The sequence below is a fragment of the Haemorhous mexicanus genome, chromosome 3 (genome assembly GCF_027477595.1).
Source record: "Haemorhous mexicanus isolate bHaeMex1 chromosome 3, bHaeMex1.pri, whole genome shotgun sequence".
Lineage (NCBI taxonomy): Eukaryota > Metazoa > Chordata > Aves > Passeriformes > Fringillidae > Haemorhous > Haemorhous mexicanus.
Window position 1 is genome coordinate 87775967 of NC_082343.1, and position 21656 is coordinate 87797622.

At 38.0% G+C, this 21656-nt stretch overlaps 1 protein-coding gene across 2 annotated transcripts in view; it reads right to left on the reverse strand.

Moving 5' to 3' along the window:
- Positions 1-488: 488 nt before the first annotated feature.
- CD109 (CD109 molecule) overlaps positions 489-21656 on the reverse strand; it is a 72718-nt gene continuing 51550 nt past the window's right edge. For both annotated transcript variants that reach the window (XM_059842606.1, XM_059842607.1), the window contains 7 exons: positions 21372-21562; positions 18846-19001; positions 18695-18760; positions 14298-14434; positions 9617-9773; positions 9098-9200; positions 489-6392 (listed from right to left, as the gene is read on the reverse strand). In XM_059842606.1, the coding sequence (XP_059698589.1) occupies positions 6202-6392; positions 9098-9200; positions 9617-9773; positions 14298-14434; positions 18695-18760; positions 18846-19001; positions 21372-21562 (1001 nt within the window). In that variant the 3' untranslated portion in view covers positions 489-6201. The remainder of the gene's footprint in view (positions 6393-9097; positions 9201-9616; positions 9774-14297; positions 14435-18694; positions 18761-18845; positions 19002-21371; positions 21563-21656) is intronic.

Below are 21656 nucleotides of genomic sequence, written 5' to 3' on the forward strand. Positions count from 1 at the left end.
CCACATCAATTCAATTACCTTTGTATAAAATATTTTCGCATAAAATTTCTTGGTGCTCCTTTACTTCCACTTCAGCAATTAGCTCTGTATCTGGATAATTTTTTCCTTTTCACACAACAGTACAGTTCCTCATGTTCTCCATGACCACAAGGGGCTTACCTGAACTGAGCTCATCACATAAGACTATTTATGCTACCTCTTTTACAGATACCAGCAAACTTTGCAATAACTTCATGTTGAACAAAATAGTAGACTTTTAAATTGAGGTGACTGTTTACAGCCTAACCAGGGAAGCCATTGTTGTAATACTTTTTTAAAACTTTATTTATATTATTAAATTCTGAGCTTTAAAACAGATAAGGAAACCACTAAAAAGGTGGATGGGCAGTGGTCAGCAGGGTACAGAAACTGTGATCTACAAGTAAGTAGCTGTATTGTTAAACAAGCAAACATTAGACATATATTATTAAAAGTCATCTTTAATAGCATTTAAAAATAGCTATTGCAAACTTTATTTGAAGAAAAATAAACAAATTACAATCTTCCAAAGTCCGTTGAAACAGTCTAGTTCCTTAAAATTTGCTTTATTACTTGAAAAGAGAGAAGCAATTTGCATAGTTGGCATGTTAGTTCACCGCTGTTTGCTCAAAACAGCTCATAAAAGCATTCTTTTTCTATGATTTCTGATTTGATCAAAAGTGGAAATGTGAATGATGATCCCAACTTAGATCAAATTGGGTACCTGACTATGTCTCAAGGCAGTCAAGAATTTTAGTTCAAATTGTTTAAAGCCTGATATGGAAAAAGAAAAGATGTGCCAGTCAATAGGACATTACACCTGCTTATATACTTCTGCTGAGCCATCATATTTTTATTTTCTTCTTTGTATTTAGTATCCCATACAGCCTAAGAAAACTAAAAACCACAATTAAAAAACCCAGTTCATATCATAACATTATAAGATATAAGCAATGCTGATGAAGTTTTTGGGTAGCTACTAAGAAATACAACTAATTATTTTAATTTAAAGAAAAACCTTAAACTGGAGCACTGGTGACTCAAATGCAGTACATAAGGCATTAATGCTCATACCTATGTGAAAACAAGCTATCTATAGGAAAAATAATCATTAGATTAATCTAATACAGCACACTACCAGCCTGCATTGCACTGCATAGAATAGCAATAGAGCAATGGCATTTCCATTTGGCACACAGAAATACATTAAAATTAATAAGAAACAATATGGAAGTGAAATATTTTGATATGGGGAAAAGGAAACAACTGCTGTTATATTTTATAGATAAATTAAGCCTCTAATTTCAAAATCTTCAGACCATAGAGACGTGGTTCACTGCATAAGAACAATGTAGAAGAAGAAATGTTATAACAAAAATAATATTAGTCATTAGAATTAAAATTAAACGCTCTTTCTTAGCGTTTCAGACAGAAATAGGCAGTAGTTGCTTTCTAATATATTCTTTCCTAAAAATAGAACACTGCACAGCATTGTTGGTTTGGGCACTGTGAAAATCTTGTGTTTATGCACATACATTGCACACTGCAGAACACTGCAGCCTACAACAGCTATGTATATGCATCTGCTTTCTGCAGGATTCAACCAAAATCAAATGTTGTCAATATTCATAGCAACTTGAACAACACATTCAGAGAAATATTGCTAGGATAATATTTTGATAACTGAATAAAACCAATTATTGTATTTTAAGTTTGACTGTCAACAGTGACTTTCAAGGCAAAAGAGAGGCTTGAATATAAGAAGGACATGGAAGTGCTGGAGCAAGTTCAGAGGAAGGCCATGAAGCTGATAAGAGGACTGGAGCACTTCGCCAGGGCAGATTCCCCTGTAAAGACAAGCTGGGAAAGTTGGGACTGTTCACCTGGAGAAGAGAAGGTTGTGTGGAGATCTCAGAGCAACCTTCCAGTGTCTGGAGGGGGCCTGCAGGGAAGCCAGAGAGGGACTCTGAGGAACTGTAGTAACAGGACAAGGAGCAATGAGCTCCAGCTGAAAGAAGGGAAACTTAGATTAGATATTAGAGAGATTTTTACTGTAGGGGTAAAGACACTGGAACAGGTTGCCCAGGAGGGTTATGGATGCCCCAGCCTTGGCAGTGTCCAAACCCAGGCTTGAGAAACCCAGTCTAGCGAGAGGTGTCCCTGCACATTGCAGAGGGGTTGGAACAAGATGATCTTGCAGTCCAGTCCAACTCCTTCACATTCTATGATTCTTTGAAGACTGGATCTGCCTCTCATGTTTCTCCTGCACCTGTCTGGCCACCTCCCCCTCTTATCCTGGGCCATTGATGTGCACAAGCCACAAGCTCCTGCTTGTGAAGTGAACAGGAGCATGTGGTATGGAAGCTAACTGGGAATACCTGCACTGCTTCTGTCTGATACAAGTTGTGCCAGGGGAGGTCTAGATTAGACATTAGGAAAAATCCTTCACTGTTAAGCATCAGAACAGGCTGCCAATGGAAGAAATGGTGTCACCATCCCTGGGGGTATTTAGAAAGAATATAGATGTAGCACTTGGAGACAGATTTAGTGGTGGACTTGGCAAAACTGGCTTAATGGTTGGACCCAATGATTTTAAAGGTCTTTTCCAACATAAATAGGTCTGTGGTGGTGCCATGCTGGGAACCAAACTGGCCCAGCCTGCAGATTCTGAGGTGCTCAAAGCCTGTTAAGCAGCACTCATCCCCTGTTCTGTAGTCAGCATTTAGTACAGAAGATCTCTAAATGACATCCATATTGAAACCTGTAGAGAAACCCTCGGCTAAGATCATGGATGACAGCAGAGGCAGAATTCAGAGGGAACACCTTCAAAATACATTATAGTTTTGTTTTAGACTCAATCCTAAATAAATATCTCTTACTGATTCAATAGCATATTAAGGGCCCTAGACAGACCATGTCCATTGACACCCTGTGGCTAAAAAGGGCATGGGAAATACCAGCGTACACTCAGATTTCAACAAACAGCAGAAATGTTCAGAAAAACATGAATATAACATGAAGACTCCATCACAAAATACCTTTTCATTATTGTTTTTAGCATCACTCCTTAAAACTCCTTGTAGACCTTATTGCTAAAGAGTTCCAAAAGACTTTTTGCTACAAGATTTCCTATTAACTTCAGTGGGAGCACGGCCCCCCCTAACATCCAAAATGGGGGTTACAGAGCAGTGGGGATAATATATATGCTAAGCATTTGTGTAAAGCCTGCCACACAACAATGAGGAAAGCAAAAAAAAAAAAGGCACAATGCCAAATAATATTCCATTCACTGCCATCACAGCACAAATTTTATCCTCTGCAACTCATTCAAAGCACCAGCCACTACTGCAAAGTGACTGAAGGCACTGATGCAGGAATGTTAAAGGCCATCTAGTGTAAACACTTGTTTAAAGTCATACAATGTACATGGTTTCTTTAAAATAGCTTGATACAGATGCAGATTTGGATGCCTGCAATAAAATGCCTTCTGTATGGAATAAAGTAAAATAAAAGAGGATGTTTACTCACTGACTCCAGCAATTTCCCTGACATGGTACACTATGACTGATGATTCTTAATATAGTGTGCAAGGCAGCCAAAAGTCATTTAAAAACATGTGTTGTTTGTCTCAAAAACAAATGTAAGGGAATACTAGTAAAAGCTGCACTGTCCAAAACTCAACTAAGCAGTTTAAATCTGTTTTTCTTGGAGGATTTTCAGGAAGATTGGACTGCATGTAAAACAGAACTAATTTATTCCTACTATCTACTGCAAAAGAGCAATTTATCTCCAGTACATCTTGTCTAGAAAATAAACCCCTTTATCCTATCATTAATCAGGTACCAATGTCCCTATTAAAAGCCCTGCATATAGTAAAACCTGGAAGTATGTGAGCTTTAGGTTTTTGAAATTATATTAAAGGGAGACAAATGACATGTCAAGTCTGCTGTTCTCAAGGACAACAGAAGATCAACTTTCATAGGTCACAAATCAAACCCACAACACAACACTTCTCAGTTTAGATGAGAATTTTTTCCAGATCTTACAAACTTGGCACAGTTGGATTTAGGCTCCCATAAATGAATAAAAGATTTGAGATGCAGAGATGTGTTTAATTCTGTATCTTCATTTGTCTTAGCTTTGGACCCATGTAACCAAGTGAATGGCTTACAGGGAGCGAGATCCTGCATCCTACTGACTAAGCAGTGTGTTTGGCTTCAATAAATCCATTACTTCATGTGGGTCAGAGCAGCACACACACTCTGCTCAGGCACTTAATAACTACTCAAAAGGCTAAATCCAAAACACACCAAGGACAAGTGAAAAGCGCGAATGACCATGAAGAACCAGGACTAAGCTCTGCCTAAGAAATAGGACAGAACCCCAAATTTGTGAGAAACATTGTAAATTCCAAAAACATTGTAAATTCCAAAGTAAAGCAAATAACCCCATCTAAACTAGTTCTGCAGTTAAAACCTATACATTGGTAATAGAAGGCACCCCCAGTCCAGGAAGTTCAGGCCTCTTCCCAAGCTAATATGCAAAATTTCCTTTGTGAATAACATTATAGATGAGCATAAATACAAAAATATACATTTTAAGCAGTAGAAAAAATGGAATAAAAATGAGAAATTGCTCAAGGAAAGTGACTGCCATATTATTACATGTGCACAAAAACACACTCCGTCTAAAAAAGGTATGAAAGAAAGGGAATCAATAGAAATTAAAATTTCCACCTCTCTTAGTCAGCATGACAGCTATTAACTTCATTTCAGTAACTATGAGTGTAACAGCCTGGCTGCCTTATCAAAAAGAAATAAGCATTAGATATTACAGGTAGTGTACAAGAAGGACAGATTGGCTGCCAGACAAGGAAGGCATTCATACACTCACTCAGGAGCAACAAGCTCCCAAGCTCACACATTTCCACACTCACAGAGATCTGTAATTCTCCCCATGTGCAAAGAGCAGGTTTGAGTGTAAAAGTGGCCACTACTTTTCACCATCCCTCTCATCCATTCCACTTCAGCAGAGCACTTGAGCATACATGGACGTGGTTAAAGTAGGCATGTGAATTGTTTGGCTGGACTGAGTGCATATGCAGCCCATACCTCCTAAAAGCCTCTCCCACCAGCAGCAACAGGAGCACAGATGGCATCCAGGACCACCAACTCACATGGCACTGAGAGCAGTAAACAACTGTTGGGGTATGCCCAACAACATCCTGAACTGTTGACAAGGTGATGCTGAAAGCACAAGACATAAACTATGCCCCAGAGTGATACTTCTAGGAGACATCAAAAAAAACCAGAACAGGTTCAAAGCAAACTTCCTTCATCTGGCCATAAATTTATGCCAGCTGACACCAGCATTCTCACACGAAAAGAGAATTGCATTTGTTTCTGAATAACCCTGTAAAAATGAAGTCTGATAAACAGACTTTATCTTTGACACGTTTACAGTAAAAAGCCTTTCAGAGTAGAATGCATGAGAACATCCTGAGGCGTTATTTTCAAGCATTATTAGCTTATGAATTGACAAAAAAAATCCACCTACCTGCTCTGAAATTATTCAAAAAAGAAAAAAAAAAAGAAGACTGACAACTTTCTGGAGCATTCAGCAGTTTGTAAATGCAGTACTTTATGGCTCTTTGAATCTGCTCTGAAGCCAGCTCCTTTTTTTTCCATATTATTCCCCATGAGAGCACACAGAGAAATTCAGTATTAATGTTGAGCATCACATCTTCAGAAAAGAACAGAAGTGAGCTCTGATACCAAGCTCATATCATTGCTTATCAAGATGCTAATGGAGAAGCAGATAGTGTTTTGGAAAAGCATGGTAAACTAGCATCCCTAAAAAACAAGCACAGTTGGAAGCTGGGGTAAAAACTAAGTGGGAATGTGGAGCTAAGCTTACTTTTTATCACACTGCTTTCTCAGTAACTCTGTGCTTCTTCAGAAAATAAATTCAGTATGAAACTAACATTTGGAAAGCTTTTCCAGCAGACACTTGTAGAAGTTTTCTGGCACAGCCAGAAATTTACCATATGGGCCAGCCCAGCTCCCCCTGAACACAGCAGGAGTTTGGTCACGGCAATCACTAAAGACGGGCTGGTATCTGAACATAAAATTTTCTTTGGATAATTTATGGAAACCTTAGATGTGAAACATAATCTGTTTCCTTTTACAGCACCCAACTGCACTGCAAATTTACATGAAGGACAAAGAGTATACAGAACAAGGAGGCCAATGAAGAGTGCTGAAGCAAGGCTGCAGAACCATCTCGGTGGCAAAGGTGGCAATCACTTTCACAGAAGTCACAAGAGGTTACACTTTGCATTACTTCTGAATTATAGCTTCTCACTGCTCTTCTTCCTGTTCAGAAAGGTTAGTTAACATCAGTTAATAAACCTCTGAAAATTAACCAAGAACCCAGCTTCAAAAAGAAATAATTTTTAAAGGATGCACTAAACTCTGACACAGAGCTCATCATACACTGCAAAACACTTCCCAGACATTTAAGCCCAGCCATTACTCATTTTTCTTCCCCCAGAACATCTCAATATATTCAGGCCAACACCTGGTAAAAGGCACACTTTCATAGACTCAATCTCAACTGTAAGACACAATCTGTTCACAAACCTTGGACAAACATTTTGAGAGGAATTTTGCCCCTACCTACACAACAAAGGAACTCAGATGCTTTACCTGGCAAGCTGCTGGCTATAACATTTAAGAGCCAGGTCTCTCCTAACTGACTCTTTCTCTCACTATCATGGATGGGAGCTCCAGCTTCCTGAATCTGGGACTGCTTACCTAACCTAGGTCCTGCTCTTGTATTTTAGTCTCCCATTCCCTGAAGGGTTGCCACAGAGCCAGACTAGAAGTCTGAAAAATCATATTTATTTCAGAAACATCAATATGTGGTAACTGGTCACAGAACAAGCTTTTGCAAAGTTTCTTCCTCATAGTGGGTTTTTTCTTTTTTCTTCCTTCCAACTAGAGACCTTACAACTTCTTTCTTTTTTTAGTAGTAGTATTTTTTAACTAAAATTATATTCATTTTCATTACGAGCCTCAGGGTATTTTAAAAACATGTAATTTTATGGGCCAAAATGTTTACCAAACAGTAACATCCAGCTAGTTATAAAATTTTCAGGTAAGAGAATACTGCTGTACTGGCATCCAAGCCAGCTCTTACACATATGTCAATGGTACTATCTGCCACAACAAAATCACATTTATCAGTAAATGCCAAAGCATTTCCTAGCTCTGAATATGACATGAATCTGTCATCATCACATAAAATATACCCCTGCAGCTTGGGTCACCAACTACAACAGTGATGGAAAATTATAAATTAAAATAAAATCACATTCCTGTATTATACAGGAAGGAATTCTCCCAGAAGAACTCCATCATGGCATATATATATCTGTTGATCAATAATATATTGTGCTATATATTTATAGGAATGGTGTCCTGTAAAATAATACTTCCACAAACCATTATCTTGAAATTAAAGGAATTACAGCACTGATTACATCATATAAATTTTGGTCCCTAATATAAGTGAGAATTTATGAACTAAAATTATTTAAATACAATAAAAATATTTACACGTGCATTTACCTGTAACTTTACAGCAAACATATTTATTAGTTGCATTCTTATGAAAGATTAGATCCTGAGCTCTTCTCCCAAGAACTGGAAATTCATTTCAGCCATACATTCTAAGGCCTATGTGTTTCTCTCAAATAAAAACTTGCTGTAATTTTTTAAGCCTTTAGCCCATAAACATGCTCTAATTAATGGGCAGTGTACTTATAACTGTTAATTTCCTATTTCACTTTAAAATTCTGTGAATGAACAATAATTTCAGCCAATATAGAATAAATTTGATCTTTATCTAGCTGAAGTTGCACACATCATATTTGGTTGTCTTTTGTGTTGAGCTAAAAAAGCATGAAAAAATTGCCTATACAACTTTTTTATGCCTTATCTCAAACCAACCCCAAATCCTTAATAATGTACCAAGCAGTTCATGTAATGAAAACCTAGTATCTTCTCCAGCAGCCTGTAATTTTTTCTTGCTTTTAATTTTGCCAAAAAACTCTGTATATTGTTGCCCATCTCTAAAACACACTCTACACAACACATACTACAAAATACATATAATACACTCACACACAACAGCAGCAAACAAAAAGAACAAACAAAAAGTCCTCAAAAAACCACAAGCAAGCAAGCAAACCAACCTAAAGCCCCCTCCCATCAAAAAAGCCCTTTGAAACTCCTTTTTCAATGTACACCTTTTTTAGGTAACAACAGAAGACAAAACATTGGCATTTTCTCTCACGAAGGACTCTTAGTTTAAGCAAGAAACAAAGGGCAAAGCTACTGGAGAGGTAATTATTAACTTGGTAAGTGAATCATAGTGAAGCTCTGGCTTCATTTTGATCGTTTTGGGAGCATACTGGGCCAGACAATTTGCAACAGTTGAGGAATCAACCCATTAGGACAACAGATATGTGAAAACACTACGGTCACTGACATGTTTTATGAAAAATCCTTTCCTTAGGATTTTTCCTTCTGAGAATCTGAGAGGCCTCAGAAGCAAACTGTAAACAATTCTTATCTGCTGCTGTGGAATGCAACAGGGGGAATCTGTTATTGGTCTCATGTGGTTGTTTCTAATTAATGGCCAATCACAGTCCAGCTGTCCAGACTGTCTCAGTCAGAGACAAACCTTTGTTATTCATTCCTTTTCTATTCTAAGCTAGCCTTCTGATGAAATCCTTTCTTCTATTCTTTTAGTATAGTTTTTAATATAATATATATCATAAAATAATAAATCAAGCCTTCTGAAACATGGAGTGAAGATTCTCGTCTCTTCTCTCATCCTGGGACCCCTGCAATCACCGTCACATACTACTTGTCAGCAAACTGGGCATGTAAATGTCCAAAAAGACCACAGTTCAATGCAGCTTTTTCTTCACTAAAATTTCTCCTATTCCTACAAGAAACTTTCTTTTAAACTTCTGAATAATTAAGTACCATTTGAAATTACTGACACTTACTAGGTTCATAGTAATCCAGTACAGTCACTGAAGCATCTTGGATATTTGCCACCTTGAAGTCTCTCACAGCTGGAATATCCACACAAACCTGTGTTTCATTTAGCTAGGAAAATAGAAGAGAAACATCCTGAGAACCCTGGGGATGGTGGCTTCATGGAGGAGCTAAGGACTTTTAGCTCAGTGGCAGTCCAATTCTAAAGGCTTAAGAGTCAGGATGCATATAAAGATGATTATCTCATTTGCACTCATTTTGGTCAAAGCACAGATGTCATGAAACATCTGCCTTCTTATGTGTGATTTTTAAGAGGCCTAATTCAGAAACCCCTTACAAATACAATCGAGTTGCACCTATCCAATCAGTCTCACTCAAAACCAGGAGAACTATTAGTTCCATGTAAATAGCAGATGTTGATTTCCCCGAAGAACACAATCATAATGTCTTTCCAAATTTAAGCCTAACAATGTCAGAGTTGAGATTAAAATCACCACAAACACATTTCTTTGTTATTTCCAACTTACAGAGTCGAAGTATAGGTTGACTTTTCCATTGTCCTTTTCCGTCTTCTTAACTGTACTGTCTAATGGAACAAAATCTGGTGACACAGAGAAACCACTGAGTAAGCCAACCTCCATGAGGACCATACCACTGCTGGGAGCTGAGCCAGAACCAAAGTACCTTTTCAAAACACAGAGACAAAGAAACTTTTAGTAGAAATACAGTAGCCCACTCTCCAAAGAAAACATTTGATCTTTAAGTCCCAAATAATGAAGTAATAATGCTCAAGAATACTTAGGAAACAAATGGAACAAAATACTGACAAGAAAATGTCTAATGATAAAGAGCTAATAATTAATTTCTCAAATATTTTTCCAGCTAAACCAGCTTTTGCCACATATGCAAAAGCTGGTTTAGCACTGAGAAAACTGCAATACATAAATCATGTGAGAGGCTACACTGACACCATGAGGAACTTTCAATCAGCATCTATTAGTACAGGCTTATATTACAAATATGCAGAAACTATTGCCATTAAACATGTTTCAAAAGAAGCAATAAAGAAACTGATGTAGGAATTCCTGTACTGAAATATATGTATTTGCTCTTACGGATGCATTGTTTTGCTTTTATTCATTTTGGAGGCCAAGATAAATGTGTACACAACAAAGAAGTCTCCCAGATCTTTTCATATTTCCTTCACAGAGACTGATGGTACCACTAAAAAAGTCAAATTATTTCACAAAGTTTCAGTTTTAGAATGCATAGCCATGTTATTAATCCACATTTGGAAGAAGATTTAATACGTTGAGTCCCTTTTTTTTTCCTAAATAATGCTTACTATTATAACTTCTTCCAATGTAAAAACCAGATGCTGGAGTAAAAGTCTGCTCTACTGAGCAAGCCTTGCACACTATGGTGCATAACAGATGTATCAAAATATATTTATGGTGCTCTGTGCCACAAGTGTCACCTAAATGACCTGCAAAAGATTCTACTGCTTTAAATAAAGCAGGTAGCAGAAGAGCTTCCCTGGCCTTAGCATGGAAGGTAAATGATTATTGTCCCACTAAAATAGAAGTGTTTCCAATCCTCATTTCAAAAGCCTGGCAGTATTGAAAGTAATTAAAACTATGTCTTTGTAGAGCTGGGTAGTTAAAAAAAAAAACAAAAGGGAAGAGTTGCTTTCAAAGCAATGCTGTTAAGCCTGGCTGATTCAAGGCAGATACAACTTTGAAAGAAATACAGCACAACTGCTGACTTCAGTTGGCTCACAAGATTAGAAACAAATGAAACCATCTGTTCGATGATGTGTTGTGCCAAAGTAGCTGCTATTGAAAACAAATAATTGAATTGGAACTGGATGTAATTATTTCTGCATAATTAACAATAAGAGGAGAGTCAAATATCCAAGCTGTCTAGCCAGCCTGGGGTGCTACTAAAACACCAACAGGGAACCAAACTATCTTGGTACTGTCAAGGAGTCAATTAGATATATCCCTAGAATTTATGAGGATCTGGCCCTCAAAAAAAGGAAGAGAGGCAGCCTTGGAGGTGGGTTGTGGTACCATCTCTTCAACTCTATGGTCTCTTAAAAAAAGGGAAATAAAATCATCATGCAAGAATGGCCAGTAAGAGAAAGACAGACTTGAAACCTGCACCTGAAGAAAACTGATAATATTTTCAGCTGAACTTTATGTTTCAGCTCATGAGCAATATGAGATCAGGGTAAGACCCTCTTACAGATGATACAAAGAAGAGAAAACAAAACCAAGCTAATGTATGAAGAAAGCAGAAATGAGAGTGTAAATTGAACCATCAGTGATCAGTTTCACATGCCTGGAAAAGGTATGCAGGCAATAAGACTTAGAAAAAACTAGCAATCCTGGGTATTTGCCTCCCAGAGAGTGCATTAGTTCCTCTAACCAAGAACCACTTCAATTTGAATGAGACCTCATTTGCTCTAGTGTCCTAATTAATACCAGTTAAAAAGACCATAACCAACCCCTATCAAGCTGGCTGAGAGAAGCTGAATATTCTCCAGATTAAAGAAAATAAAAAAATTGTGAAGTTGATGCCTTCAGTACCTATGAATATCCACAGCTAGATTCATACCCACAGCTAGACTATACACACCCATGCACAGAGATTTCAACAGCCTTTTTGGTCTCTCTGCTAGAAAGCCAGATCATGTTATAAAGATCATAAGTAGGCCAACTTTAAACTAATTTGGGAATATAGATAAGGCATATATTATACACCATTTATAGGGAAAAGAAGAGGAAGATGAAGCTATAAGTCTATGAAGCTTAGCAATCAGAGATGAAGCTGTAGCCTAAGCAATTTAAACAGACTTACTCAAACTACCAGTCCACTTCCCACAATAAGAGTTGATGGAATTGATGTTGGAACTAACTAAATGTTCCAAGTAATCTCTTGAGGCTGCTTTTCAATGTCACTAGATTTCCCCCTCTCCTTTGAACACTTTGCAATTAAAGCATCACTACCCTAGAGGACCCCCAGAGAGATGGAGCACTTCTTCTCTGTATTTTAAGCAAAAGGTCTTAGCTAGAGAGTCAGATTGCCCAAAAAATACTTACCCCAAACCCAGCATGTAAACCCTTTACATGTCAGGAGTTTGTGCTAGACTTTAGAATGCTGTTGACACTTCATAGAAGAGTTTAAAAGAGAACAAGCCCCCTCCGTTTCAAGAGCTCTCATGTATTCTAGTCTCTCTGCCCACCATTTGTGTCACTGAACTGGATACTAGAAACACATAAAAACAGAGCTCTGGCTTTATGCCTGCTGGCTATTTCCCAAATTAAATCAATGCTCTGTACTGAAACCATATTCTCTATAGCTGATTATTTGTATGATGGTGTCACCTAGAGGCTCATCTCCAGTCACAGCTCCCTTGTGGAAGGCAGAGCGTAAGAACAGCTCAAGGCATCCGGTGTACAAAGTTTAAAGAAATAGCAAAAAGAGGGTGTGGATGAAAGGCATGTAAGAGGAATCATGGTGGATCAGGTGATATTTTGCAAATGTTTTGCAAATTTACAAGGAATGTAACAAGATGTTACATATCTAATATGTATAATACCACAAGAAAAAAACAGGAGTTTCTAGAGGAAGTATTCACAAACAGATGAAATACTTAAATACAACAAATGCAGTCATTTCAACAACATTATTGTGGATTGTAAAAGACAGGACATGTACAACATGTTGAACATTACATGTACAACTGCTCCACAGGAGAAGGTAGTACCAAGGATGAAACCAATCTAGAAAGCCTGCTAGTTGAAGGCCCACAAAAAGCAGTGTCTCAACAATCTGTCACTATAGAAACAAAAATGTTTTAACTTTTGCCAGAAAAATCTAATGAATGGGAATTTACTGCCAAGGCAGGATGTTCTGAAACCACATACTGAACAGGTCAATCAGCTAGTATTTTCATGGAATAAGCTATGGCTGTTACAGTCTGAATTTCTTTTCCCTGTTTCTCATGACAATGAAGGAAAATGTTTTCACAAAAAACCTAAATACAAATATAGAGAGAGATTAAATGTCCTATAGGGTTTCATATGAAATATGCAGTGGTCTTTAACTACAATAGGAAATGCATACTGAAGAAACTTCCAGAAGACAAACACCTCCAAATATACCTTTTAAATATGTGTATGAACACTTCCACAGCAAGTAAAATGGAGGCACAAAGCAGTCAAAGAAATAACTTTTCTTGATTGACTGGCCGACCTAGGAATATGCAGCCCAAAGTCACCTATTCTCATGTGATGTAAATTCTATCCAGGTAACACCAGGTGGCTGCCCTCTGGTCTTTGAAATGATACTTGAGTAGGCTCAGCTCAGTTTTTAGTAGCTGATTACTGAACAAGAAACACTACCCCAGATGCACACATTCTCCCATATCCTCCTGCCCCCTCCCCCTTATTCAGCAAAAAGAACAGAATTAGCCTGGCTGGAAAACTTTCCATCTCTTTCAAATCCAGAATAATGTATTGTATTCTATTACCAAGTTCATTGCTACTGGTGGATGAAAGACTACAAAGATAGTTGCACAATAAGGCAATGTGAATTTTTTATTAAGTAAATATGGATTTTGACTCCTGCCAAAATCATTCTGAGTGGGGTTAATTATAGAGATGAAAAAAATAATGATTGCTTTAATTCATGGTGTTTTCAGCACTTCAGAACTTCCTTCTCTGTTTACAAAACAAAGTATCTACTTTCATATCAAAAGCAAAGGATTCTTTTCATGAAAGGTAAGAGTAATGAGCCCTTGTCACAGTTTGCTACTCAAATTAGAATGCAGAAATACTGATCCAATTTTCAAGGGAGTCCACACTCATCCCTATAGCTCAAAAATGCATGCACCAAAGAAACTGTTGTTCTGTCTTGTATTTCACGCAAACTCTTCCACATTCCTCTAACATTTAGGGTACCTTGATCTTTATGCAGAATAGTAAAAAAATATCACCTACCCAGCAAAAATTGATTTATAAATTGATTCTTAGTTTCACTACTATTATTTGTGCAAAGCAATTTTAATTTTCTTCAGGTATACATTTATATGCCAGACATTAGTAAATTCATACAAACAAACAGATAATTTAGTTTATTTAAAGCAATCTAAAGTTGATATATACGAAGACATGTATGAGATGCTCCAACTGATTTACCTACCTTGTGCACACATTCAAAGTCAAGTGGTTTGTATCATCTTTATCATCTTTTACATCAACATTCAAGTCAAAGGCTTCTTGATTTTGGACAGATCGGAGCCTCTGATCGGTGTGCTTTGTGTTGTACATAACATTCAGCTGTGGATTGCAAGTACAGACATCAGGTGACAGGTAAAGCAAATCAGTGTGGTTTAAACACCAAGCTGCTAGTGCCATAACACCACAGGAGTGTTCACATGAGAAAACACACGTTTGCACAGACCTGCTAGCCTATAATTGACTTGCTAACCTGTAACTTGGACAAGCCCCTGTCACACATTCAAATCTGGACTGACAATTTTCCATTTGCTACCTGAAACCATTGTAGAAGGACTGTGATTTTCCAGAAGCACTTGTCATTCCCTTTTCTTTAGCCAAGCAAAGTGCATATTGGGGTCATGCAAGGGGAGATATTTTAGCCACTTTCTGCTTATTTTTCTACTAAAAGCAAAGAAGAATCCCCTCACCACGCTATGTGTTCTATCTGGATGACTGAGGGAATCGTCTTTCATTTCTGATTTTTGCTTTTGCTGCCATGTCTCTCACTTTTTGATACAAAAATTATGCTCCTTCTTTCAATCTCTACACGTGATTGCCATTGCCCTGCCCAACATTGCTGAATTTAGCATACTATATAAGTGCAGAGCCAATTCTGTAGAGTCACTCAAGACAGCCATGGTGCAACTGTGAAGATTTATCATGTACAGCTGCTCCACAGGAGAAGGTAGTACCAAGGATGAAACCAATCTAGAAAGCCTGCTAGTTGAAGGCCCACAAAAAGCAGTGTCTCAACAATCTGTCACTATAGAAACAAAACTGTTTTAACTTTTGCCAGAAAAATCTAATGAATGGGAATTTACTGCCAAGGCAGGATGTTCTGAAACCACATACTGAACAGGTCAGTCAGCTAGTATTTTCATGGAATAAGCTATGGCTGTTACAGTCTGAATTTCTTTTCCCTGTTTCTCATGACAATGAAGGAAAATGTTTTCACAACACAGAGTTTAATTAAAGCCTTCTTCTGTATACACACTCACTTTGGGGACAGAAGGCTATTATACAGAAACTCACATTAAATTAACAAAATGACCAACTGCATTTCTTAACTTTTAAAAGGCAACTGCCAAAGCTAAAGGCAGAACTGGTCCAGTCTTGTGTATAGTGCAAACAGTTCTGGTGAGGGGCCCAAGGAGGGAAAATTAAAAGCTAGCATTCCACATGAGAGTGATGCTTCAAATAGTAGCTGACACTATCAATTGCACTACATTTGTAAAAATATGGCACATTTATTATCCCCTAATCAATGCCTATCCCTTTTCTTCATCAACTAGCAGCATAAATGAGCTTGACTGAGCATGTGAATTCAATGAAAACATCTCCAATATTTTCTGTCCATTTTGAGTACGCAACATCCATTCAAATGGTAATGGAGAAATATGTGTGCATTTCATCATGTACCTATTTCAGTACCATCACACTAAATAACATTCAGTCCTCTGCCTAAGTCCAGCAAAAATACACTGAGTGGAAAAAACAGTGACTGTTTCCAGTAATGAGTAACAGGGAATTCTGAGGTTTTTGCCTCATTCCCTCTCTATACCTCATCAGGAGATTGAGGAGATCTTGTTCACCTATCCACTTTGCCCATACCCACCCTTGTTTAAGCCTGTCCACCCTCCCCTTGTTGCTAGCTCTAGATTTTAGTGGCATTCTCCTTCCTTCCAAGAAGACATGGGCCATGCCAATTATTTTAGTCATGGGTCAAGTCCAGCTCACAAAAGAAACATGGTTCTTTCAAGACTTTCAGCAGGCTTCCTAAGAAAGATTGCTTCTTTGACTCCTTTCTCTAGAGCATCTTTCATAATACCCTAAACCATTGTCTCTTCCCTCCTGCAGAGTAAGTGTCTTAGGTCATGCATGGGATATACCCAATGGGATATACCTACAATGGAGAGACGAGCTAGGAAACTTTATTGACACCAGGACCAAAAAGCTGTAAGTAAATGTCTGCCCTTACAATCATAATATCAAAAATAAATACATTTTATGAGATCCTGAAGGGTCAGGAGCAAATGCACTGCCAACTTGCACACACAGACAGTGAGATTTCACCCAAAAAAAAAGAAAATTCCTAAGAATTCATCTTGTTGGGAAAGCATGATGTTTCCATTAATGGATTTAATCTTGTGTTGTGTGATATTAAATGAATTACTGTTTTGACATGCTACATTTGGCGAGAAAGCCAAATCCCAGAAGAGTGATTCCTACCACTGTACTCTGACGGGCCCGAGACAATGAAACCCAGCTGAAGAAATGTGATTGCAATGTCATATGCTATCTGATTTATTAAATCTGATCCAGACCTAGCCTATGTCTGGGAGAAAGAGAAATCTCATTCAATGTTCTCAGTGCTCTTTCTTTTAGAATATCAGACCTGCCAAAGGAAGCAAAAGGAACAAACTGATCTCAGCAAAGGCAAGGTTTTGAGGAACTACTCCAGGGTGTTAAGTGTAATATTCTGAATCAAGTCACAGCATCTCCGACTCAAAGCTTCAGGAAAAGAGGCAACAGCACAGTGACCTAAATGAACAAGGCAACCTAGCCTTGGTTCATGAACAGCAGTTCTTTGTGAGCACATTTCCACATTCATGCAACAAACCAGGAACTTAAACCCTGGTGTTATACACCTCCAGGGAATGCTCCACCACAGACAACTGGCTGTTCTCAGTGGAAGACTTCTGCCCAGTCTTCACCAGACATGCTAGCTCGAATGTGAAATTTTCCTGCTGGAAATAATGTAATTGGAACCAATGTGTTTTCACAAAAGGTATTAATTTCAACAAATCAGTGTTTTCCAGCAAGAAACAATTTGCTGAAAAGTTTTTCATCAGCTCGCCTGACAAATTAACTGACTAAATATCAGGGAGTATTTCTCAACAATGATTAGGGTTAAGTAGAATTAATCTTAACTGTTCTTAACTGAATCTTAACTGTTCTGGAACCCCACTTTGTTACATTCCACACAATCACACACAGAGGCACACTGAAACCACCCGTGTGTGAATGCAGTCCTGCTGAGATTTTCATTCGTATCTTGGCCTGCAAGTCTGAATCTGAATTATCCTCTGAAACTTTTGAACTTTGCTGTAAGCTTCATTTGTACTTCTGGGAATTAATAAACATGGGTTGTGATTTATGGCACTGTGGGTTTTGCAGACTGGTGGTGAATGAATGAGGTGTATCTCCAGATGCTGTTCACTGCTGACTGGCACTGTGAAGACTTCTTTGAAAAGGCATTTTATCCCAAAGAACATTTACCAACCTTCACCAGGCTTTTTTTGCTTCCCAGATGCATAAGAACACTAAAGTGAAGGACAGATTGGATGGAACTTGAGATAGAATCTGGCCTGGCATAAAACTTGGAGACACTTAAAGCTGACTTTGGATCAGTTTTCTCAAGTATGACTAGTAGTCCAGTAGGAACTCTTGTTTTGTGACACAGTCATCAGGTATAGGTTTATACCTATAAATTAAATTTAAATTAGTCTCTCATACTCAGAGACTAATATTTCTGCTAGCTTTCCCAAGGTCTGCTCTTTCACCTGTGTGGTCACAACCAATTGCCATGGAGAGGGCACCAGGGAAGTGAGATCCATTGCTGGCCATACCAAGTTAGATCCAACACTGTTTTCTGATATGGTGTTTCTCCTTCCACTTTCTGCCATGCACCCACTTATGGTTGATGCTAAATGTCTATTACTGTTTGTAGTTTGTACAATCCTTTGACTCTGTTTTTCATGCTGTTTCAGAACACTGTAAAAATTGCTGGAGAATCTAGCTGTAATAACCTCTTATTTTTAGTTTTTGTTGCTTTCTACTTTAATGAAAAGAAAATAATTCTTATAACCAGCAATGCAACATTATTCTGTATTGATCCGTGCCTTATTATGGTTTACCACAGGTTCTCAAATGAGGCATTTCTGCCTAGTCCACATACCTATTTTACTCTGAACTCTGTGTCTGCCAGTGTACCACTGCAGTCCTTTGTCTTGCAAATGGACATTGCATTTCTGCAAGAAGGACAGGGCTGCTTTTATACAGCTCTGGTTCATGGAAGTGCCCCAAAACTGTCAGTCATCCAGCAGCACTTAAAAGGCCACACCACTGGTCAGAAATGACAGGAATATATCCATATTTTATTTACAGCATTCCTCAGTTAGTGAAGTGCTTTGCTACTGATTTAAGACATTTTGGAAGACTGTTCCTATAAACAAGTTTTATAAAACTTCCAAAACACACCTTCCTTACAGAAAGCATTTCTTCAGCAAGAATACCTACCTGGCTGCCTGCATTGCCTACCTGAAAGACAGCAAATCCCATTCCCTCTGCTGACACTGTAATTTTCATTTGTTGTGCAGGGGGAATCTGAAAGAAAGATGGGCAAACCAGTATTTTCAAAGTACTTTCAGTCAGCAGGCTTTACAAAAGCATTCCTCACTTTTTATAGTACCTCCTTAGTCTGAAGCAGGAAACGGTTTCGAGTATCAATTGAGAATGTTTCTGGCATTTCCAAAGAAGGGGCTGTCACTGTTATATCCATTTCTGTTTTGCTTGCCACAGTGAGAGCTGCAAACAGACTCAAGGCTTGTAGAGCCACCACTGTGTCCTGTTGAGAGAAACAAACCCATCTGTACTGAAAAGAAGCAGCCAGCACAGCACATAGACCATGCCTTGGGGAGCTCATAGCCCCTGCCATGACCCATTTGTTGATTATACTGGAACCTTCCCGCAGTCACTTCCCTATCTCTGGATTCCCCTGGCATGAAGATCCTAGCCCAGAAGAGAGAGCAACACAAGATAAGAAGTTAGCTGCTGTGGGAATGGAAAACGAGGCGGGAGCCAGCCAAGGAAGTTGTCCTCTTGTGCAAGGTATGTGCAACACCTGACAAGCTGAAAGACACAACAGCCAGAATTACACACCAATGATGGAGAAAGACACAGAGGAAAGTAACAACCTTGCTACTTTCTAGATTTATTTCATGACTGTGCATTTATTACTCAGACTGCCCAGGAATTTTTCAGGGTGCCTTGATCGTTGATGCAAAAGCTACAGGTCTGAAAAATCATTAACACTAATTTTAACAAAAGGTTGAAATGAATTTTTATCAGACACTCAGCAACAACTTCAAAGGGTTTCAGCTCAGTTTACCCTCTGTATTTGATCCAAAGGTTTTGTGCTTTGTTTAACCACTGCAGAATATACTTACAAACACACAGTCATATATGTATCTAAAATTCTTTTTTTCATCTTTGTGTGTGATTGTAGGCTGAGCTCTCCAGGTTTTGAACACAAGAGGCAGTGTTTGAATGTTTGGTCCAGCCCAGATTAGGGAATGAGAATTTTAACATCCACTATTTTCTGGGAAGAAATACAGTAATCAAATACATGTCTCTAATCTCAGGGACTTTTACTGTTCCTTTTGCACCTATTTTTAACTGGCCAGAGTGAAGAAATTGGCCTTTCAGGCTTGGCATACAGATACTTTATTTATTATTAGGCCACTTCTAGTAACAAAATTCTAACATAAGAGGAATTCATTCACTACACCATGGTGACTGTGCCATACCTTAAGGGGCTAGAATGGGCTTACTATTCATTCTAACAGATGAAAAAACCATTTTCCTTCCTGAGCCACATCCTTGTCTGAGACGACCTGCTTCACTGATTTCTCAGAATGCAGAAAGATCAGCTGATTAGCAACTGCAAATTCACAGTAAACTCTACCATGTATACAGATTATGGTGAATTACTACACCCTAACTTATAAAGCATCATACATGCAACTTAATGCTTTCCTCCTTATTGTTCAGCAATATATTAAGTTTCTCATGTAATAAACTCATGGAAGGAAACACTCCAAACATTATTTTTTAAAGCAAAATTAAAAGTTAAGTAAAAAACTACAGAGTAATTTCTACAAATTAAAAAAGGCATCTAGCAAGACACTGAAGCAATTTTGAAATCTAAACAGTTTAGACTACGGAAGAACAAAAGGATTAAATTAATTTCTTAATTTTAACCTCAAGGGTAGATGATAGATTTTCAAACTTCCAAGTAAAATAGGTTTCTGGAGAATAGAGAAAAGCTTTTTAAACTCATTTAATGCTTCAATCAACCTCTCCAAATAATAAGCAAGAATTAGCACATTAGGAAAGCACTAAGACCTCAGGGGAACCAGGCCGGTTCTTAAATTGCATTTTACACAGAACACATTTCCCTCAGATTAATACCAACCAACATCTGAAAATAATGAAGGGTAGCCTGTACACCTTGGTACCAAGCAGCATGATGAAATGTGTCATTTTACTGTGACAAGCATTTGAAGTTAATTTAAAAGCTAGTTTAAACCAATGCAATCCAAAGTGTATCTAATTTTTTGGATGCCAGCACAGTTTACAAGACATGGCTTCAATAACATGGAAACCTCCTGGAGATAGTGAAGATTTTCCAAATTTCATGGCCCATCAAAAATCTATGCAATAATAAGGACAAAGTACATTAGTAAGTTAAGACCAACTGCCAGAAGAAGGATTAGGTTAGGCTGTTTTTCTAAAACCCACTCCCTTCAGTAAAAAGCTAAGTTAATAGCCTTTCAGGAGTTTGAGGAGCCACAGATGGTCAGAATAAAAAGAGGCTTCTCTCCTTGGAAAGGAAGTAAGCACATATATTCATCATACTTATTTCAAAAATATGTTTAATTACTTTTCCACGGGCACTACTATTTCTTCTTAATTTGTTATTAGTACATTATATAAAGAAGGTCTCCTTCTGATTCTCTTTTTTATTAGACTTGCCAAAAATACTAAAACTGGCAGTTCAGGAGTAAGATGCCAATAATGCAAGCTTGTACATAACTAAGGCTGTTACAGCAAAACAAAACTCAGTAATTATTGTGTAAGAATGGTCCTTTTTAATTTCGAAATATACACTGCTTGTTTAGAAATTATAGAAAAACCCCTTAAGACAAGATATTACCTGAGTAGATGAAAATCCCCCAAGGTGATTTCTTTGATGACTTAACCATTTCATAATAGGGATCCCTTCAGCTAATCTGTCTTGATGAAAGTGAGAGAGCAGAGCATATGCTGCAAGTTCAATATCAATGGACCGTGGCTGCCATGAGTCAGAAATTTCAGAAGCAGGTGTTACCCAAAACCGAAATTCTCCTGTAAAGGAAACCAACAATAACCTGATCCACAGACTGAAGTCTCTGGATTTCTGGGAAAATCTTAGGGGAAACCTCTTCATTAACACTTACAC